Source organism: Fopius arisanus, unplaced genomic scaffold (genome assembly GCF_000806365.1).
Source record: "Fopius arisanus strain USDA-PBARC FA_bdor unplaced genomic scaffold, ASM80636v1 scaffold00043, whole genome shotgun sequence".
Lineage (NCBI taxonomy): Eukaryota > Metazoa > Arthropoda > Insecta > Hymenoptera > Braconidae > Fopius > Fopius arisanus.
This window is the reverse complement of record NW_011887782.1, coordinates 355420-361440: the sequence shown is the minus strand read 5'-3', so window position 1 is coordinate 361440 and position 6021 is coordinate 355420. Positions and strand designations below refer to the sequence as shown.

The 6021-nt window shown below is 34.3% G+C and overlaps 1 protein-coding gene across 3 annotated transcripts; it reads left to right on the top strand.

The window, feature by feature from the left end:
• The first annotated feature begins 84 nt into the window (after nucleotides 1-84).
• Nucleotides 85-5985, top strand: mRpL4 (mitochondrial ribosomal protein L4). Of its 3 annotated transcripts, none has more exons than XM_011305554.1 (4): nucleotides 85-154; nucleotides 3556-3960; nucleotides 4544-4952; nucleotides 5764-5985. In XM_011305554.1, exons 1-4 carry the CDS (start codon nucleotides 116-118, stop codon nucleotides 5907-5909), a joined length of 999 nt encoding a protein of 332 aa, XP_011303856.1. In that variant the 5' UTR covers nucleotides 85-115; the 3' UTR covers nucleotides 5910-5985. The 3 variants fall into 3 exon arrangements, with proteins under 3 accessions (XP_011303856.1, XP_011303855.1, XP_011303858.1); XM_011305553.1 differs by lacking the exon at nucleotides 85-154 and adding an exon at nucleotides 1300-1357; XM_011305556.1 differs by lacking the exon at nucleotides 85-154 and adding an exon at nucleotides 3416-3433.
• Nucleotides 5986-6021: the final 36 nt, after the last annotated feature.

The following is a 6021-nucleotide window of genomic DNA, read 5'->3' as shown; positions in this document are numbered from 1 at the left end:
GGGAGGTGAGGGCTATTACCCTCTTCACGGTTCATAGTTCACTATTGAAATATCAATGCAAGTCAATAAACAAATTACCACAAGCAATAAACAATACATTTTTTCATGGTGAATTATGAATTCTGCATCAAGCTGCAAGCTCACAATCGCCAGAGTAATATATTTCCTTACAAGTGCGGAAAAGTGATTTTTCACACAAGCGTGAAATTACTTTTCATCACGATGTGGCAAAAAGTAACTTTATGTTATCGCGACTGGTAAAACGCGTTTTCGGCCACAAAAACATAACATGGCATCATGGCCACGGCGAAAAAAGTGATTCTGACTCATGCGCGTTACAGTCCCCGCCTTCGGCTCGGACTATAAAACCACATTCGTAAAACTCACCTTTTCCGTTCTAGGGGTGAAAAATACTATTTCAGGCACGCTCCGATAAAAGATGACTTTACCGTACATTGTGATGAAATCGTATATTTCGATACAAGTGCAGTAAATGATATAAGCCCACGAGATAAAGAATATTTTGTTGCACTTGTAATGAAATATACTGTTTCTTCACCAGGGCGGGAAAATCCGTTTTTAGGCAAGCGAACTAGAGCGTGTCTGTAAAGTTACTTTTCGGCACATCGTGCGGAAAATATTCTTTTTGACTTAAGAACAAAATACTGTTTTTCTTTGTTCGTTAAAAAAAACAGTCTTTTGTCACGGTAATTTTTGAGTTGGAGGAATATATAATACCAATTATTAGACAAAAATTCCTAAAAAGCAGTGCGGAAAGAAACGAATTGATTTATAGTCGTGCAGCGGCAGAAAAGCGTTGGTTCACGAACTGAGTGACAAAGATGTTTTATAACATATTCTTTATTACACGGAGAGAAAAATTCTCAGAATATTACGGCACTTTTATACCGAAATTGAAAGTTCCGTAAAAATTGTCCTAGCAAGCAAAAATTTTGACAAAACTTTAACAGTAATTTTTTTCAAAAACCAAGATTGCCCCACGTCACAGTTTTTACGTAAATCAGCGAAGTGGTAACCGAATACGCGCATTTTTTTGAAGTCCAGTTTTTCACTGATATCTCGGAATTGGAGGGGCATAACTATTTTTATGCATACCAATTTTTTATAGAGAGAGATAAGAAAAAATTATCTCCCTTCAGTTCCGAGATATCAGATAAAAACTGACCTCGAAGAAATCGCAGTTACCCTAATTTACCACTTCACAACAGAATTAAGTTCTATGTCATAAAAGGACAGTCTGTTCAAATTATGTTCATCATAAGATTTTTCTTTTTTTAGGACTAATATGGACTGTTCTGCCCAGTTTTGTGACATGCAATTGAGCAATGGTGCAATGGTATTCCTCACATGATTATTCCTTTTTTAATTTTGCCCGTTCATGAATATTTAATGATGCCGATCTTCTACTGTCAGATTTCCGGGTTCAATCTTTAAATTTTATCGAATCTATCACACCTCATTGGAAAGGAAAATAGCAAAGACTTCATTGCCTAGCGTTTTAATAATCGCGCCCATGTTTCACGCATGTGGAAAAGCTTCGTATCAAAAGCAATTTTTTCAACGAAAATATAAAAATCCCTAATCTGCATCGACATGCAATTAAAAAAAAACATCTGCAAAATTAACTTTCGGAAAATTATTTTTTATATGGAAATAGTGAAATTGTAATAATAAACGCTTGAGACTTATTTTTAAATGTGCCAAGTGTTTGTTGTACACTCCCATACATTTATTCTATGAATGAAATTATCTTATGAGGACAGCTAACTGATTGCCTACTCGACACACTTTTCTATGACTTTCTATGGCGTCAAATATTCAATTATCCCGCCTATATTTCATGGATTGCGCATGCGCTGACCGCTATTTTTCCGCTTTTTCATGCAGGTAACTAGCGTCGCCCCAGAACGTTGATGTCCTTTCACAATGTCCTTCAAAGAGGGTTGACTAAAGCAGAGACCGCCGTATACTTGGCGAATAAATTGATCATTTCCATAAATTAATGTATGGAACAATCAGGAATTAATTTGGGAAATTTCGGGAAAGCCTTTTTATAATTTGGGAACGAACAGTTAATTAAGAATCATAAAAACATATTCAACCGTATACTTGGCGAATTTTTGAGGGAATGGCGAAATTTAAATTGCAACAGACGTAAAATCATCATATGAGGCCAATAAATACTAATTATGAGTAGATGAGTTAAGTCACGCGACTGCGCTCCGTCGCTAACCCCTCCCCCCCTCACACGTGTGTTGCAATTTAAATTTCGCCATTCCCTCAAAAATTCGCCAAGTATACGGTTGAATATGTTTTTATGATTCTTAATTAACTGTTCGTTCCCAAATTATAAAAAGGCTTTCCCGAAATTTCCCAAATTAATTCCCGATTGTTCCATACATTAATTTACGGAAATGATCAATTTATTCGCCAAGTATACGGCGGTCCAGTCGACTGGGTGAATGTCATACCTCCTCGATTTTTATGCTCTCCTGATACTTTTTCAAAAATTTCAAATTTTTTAATTTCAGTGAATACCTCCTCGATTGTCATGTTCCCCGATACTTTTTCAAAAATTTCGAATTTTCACATTTCAGTGAATACCTCCTCAATTGTCATGTTCCCTGATACTTTTTCAAAAATTTCGAATTTTCACATTTCCAAAAATACCTCCTAATTGTCATGTTCCCCTGATACTTTTTCAAAAATTTCGAATTTTCACATTTCAGTGAATACCTTCTCGATTTCGAATTTTTCAATTTCACTGAACACCTCTTCGATTTTCATGCTCCACTGATAAATTTTTGAAAATTTCGATTTTTTCAATTTCAGTGAATACCTCCTCGATTTTCATATTCCCCTGATACTGTCTTGAAAATTTCGAATTTTCGGACCAGCCGATAGGGTGAATGTTATTTTCTCCGTTACGAAACAGATATTCACTGAAATTGAAAAACTCAAAGTTTTCAAAAAAGTATCGGGGTAGCATGAAAATAGAGGAGGTATTCACTGAAATTTGAAAATTCGAAATTTTTTGAAAAATATCAGGGGAGCATAAAAATCGAGGAGGTATTCACGGAGGTATTCGTTTTTGAAAATTTTGAATTTTTGGAAAAGTATCAGGGCAACATGAAAATCGAGGAGGCATTCACTGGAATTGAAAAATTCGAAATTTTAAAAAATGTATCAGGAGAGCATGGCAATCGAGGAGCTATTCACTGAAATTAAAAAATTTGAAATTTTCAAAAATGTCTCAGGGGACCATGAAAATCGAGGAGGTATTCACTGAAATGTGAAAATTCGAAATTTTCAAAAAAGTATCAGCGGAGCATGAAAATCTACCAAGTATTCACTGAAATTTGAAAATTCAAAATTTTCGAAAAATTATCAGGAGAGCATGACAATTAAGGAGGTATTCACTGAAATTGAAAATTTTCTAATTCAATTCATCATGAATAAATGCATGTGTTTAAAATATATATTCTTATATTCTATGAATGCTTCATTCATAATTGGCGCGGATTTTCGTTTCAGATCGGTGCCCTGAGAGATTTGAAAAGGTTATGGCCTGGAGCTAAGCGTGCACCAACTCCTCAAAAATCAAAGAAAACAAGGAAAATGTCGATATTCATTGGAAATCTGTTCAGAAATATTAAAAGATCCTACGACCAAGTTTCAAAAGTGAGCAGTGTTGTTGAGAGTCAACTGGTGAATAATGTGAATAATGTGAATAATGTCAAACCTATCATCACCTCCCGAAAATACTTGGATGAGGATTATCTATACATACAGAAACGACAAGTTTGGATCGAAAATTTGGATACAGTTGAGGAGAAAAAGTTAGGTCTATCTGAATTACATCCAGCGATTTTTGCAGATAGACCACGGATTGATGTTTTGTATCAAAATATCAGATGGCAGAGGATGTATAAATATGTGGTAAGACTCTTACTAATTATTTCATTACATACAGTAACAACATGATTCTATCTGAATGCGTGAAATTTTTATTTATTTACTTTTAGAGTCAGTGGTAAAAGCGTTTATTTTCTTTATAAAGATGTCTAACCATTTCTTGTAATATCTATTATTATTATAATAGCTTTACCATTGTCTCATCATAGTTTAGAAAATTTTCATAGTCCTGTTCATTCTAACATAATCTTTTGTTTTTTTACGTGAGAATGAAAAAAATGAATTCAATTCAATATTCCAATTTATACTATTTAAAGAATATTTCTGAAAGTAATCGTCAATTTCCGTCATTCCTCAAAACTTTTCTTTCCTTCAAAAATATTTATAATGCAAAAAGCCTCGATAAGGAAATGTTCTGCCATTTATTACTTTGTAAGTTACAAAATAGTAGCCGATTCTTGATAGAAAAACATAGACTTTCTTTTTCATATTCGCATTATGTGAAAGCACCTATCTTTCTTCACTATTTTACTATCAGTACCAGTGGATGTTCTTCTTCCAATTTAGTTAATAACTAGTGAAGTGGATTTGTTTGTTTATTTAACAGAATTTTGCACATGGAAAATCCAGAGCTGAAATGCCAGGTGGTGGTCGCAAACCCTGGCCTCAAAAAGGTACAGGAAGAGCTAGACAAGGAAGTATTAGAGCTCCCCACTGGATCAATGGAGGTCAGGCTCATGGTCCACGATCTCCAACCACTCACTTCTACATGCTACCATTTTATGTCAGAATTGCTGGTCTGACAAGTGCCCTGTCTATAAAACTCGCTCAGGACGATCTTCATTTGGTCAATGACTTGGAAATTCCCACTAATTCTCCAGAGTTTATCGAATCGCTTATGGAGGAGAGAAACTGGGGACCTTCTTTACTTTTCGTTGATGTGGAGGATGTGATGCCTGAGAATATTACATTGGCTACCGACGATTTGAAACACGTTAATTTGATGCCAGTCTATGGTAAGACATTTTTAGCTAAATTTTGAGAAGCTCCGATTTCTAAGATCTCAGATGAGTGAGTCCTGCAGTGGAGTGTTCAGTGGAACTGAGTCGATTTATTCTCCCGTTGATTTCTTCATCAATATCTCAAGATCTGAGGGGATAGCGAATTTTTTCTCTAGAAGTCTTTCGTACAGTAAAAGGAGAACTAAAAAAATGTATTTTCACAAATTTTGTTATTTCTCTTGAATTTTCAGATATTCATGAAAACTGAGGCACGAGCCAAATTTACTTATTCCCTTTCACCACTTCGTTATTTAACTGAATCATTTTGTTTTATCCCTTAACTAATACTTTTTCTTTCGAATCGTTTCTACCACATGTCCATAAACTTGATAGGGTTGAATTAATTTTGATAATTGATTTTCCACCCCATTTGTATCATTGAATGAAGCAATTAACTATTTATGAATTGTCAACTAAGCCAGTCTATTTCACTCTAGAGTGTTTTCTCAATTTTAAAGAAAATAAAATTAAGGTCAAGTGACCATTTTACCCCATCCTCTCTGAACTTTCATACTGTCCATTTCATGTTCATTAGTGTTCAGGTCTCCCCGTTATCCCACCCTCCCCTACCAACATTTTGCTTTCACCTAAATTATCAAATTAACATTTTCAACGTTTCTTTATTAAATATAATTTATTGCAATCAGAATTAATATGTACATACGTTTAAAGAACAGAAGAAAAGTTCTATTATCTACACAATTAATTTTTTTGATGAACAAAATGAATACTCTGTTTTTAACCCATTATTTTTGCTTCTTCACAGGTTTAAACGTCTACAGTATGTTGAAACATGACACTCTCGTCTTAACAGAGCGTGCAGCTCGTCAAATAGAGGCTAAATTACTGCACCACTTGCATAGACCTGACAACATTAAATTCACCCGAGCATTCAAAGCAGATCAAGCCTAAGAGACATCATTCAATGTAAAAAATTATATCTATAATTAAATGTAAAAAATAAAAAATAAATGTACTATCTAATCATCATTGTTAAGATAATTAACTTCCGTGCTTTCCTAAT

Coding starts and splice junctions, on each gene's coding strand:
- mRpL4 (XM_011305553.1), top strand. CDS start 1,307: ATGGACTGTTCTGCCCAGTTTTGTGACATGCAATTGAGCAATGGTGCA. Junction 1,358..3,555: donor AATTGAGCAATGGTGCAATG/GTATTCCTCACA, acceptor TTTTCGTTTCAG/ATCGGTGCCCTGAGAGATTT. Junction 3,961..4,543: donor AGAGGATGTATAAATATGTG/GTAAGACTCTTA, acceptor TTTATTTAACAG/AATTTTGCACATGGAAAATC.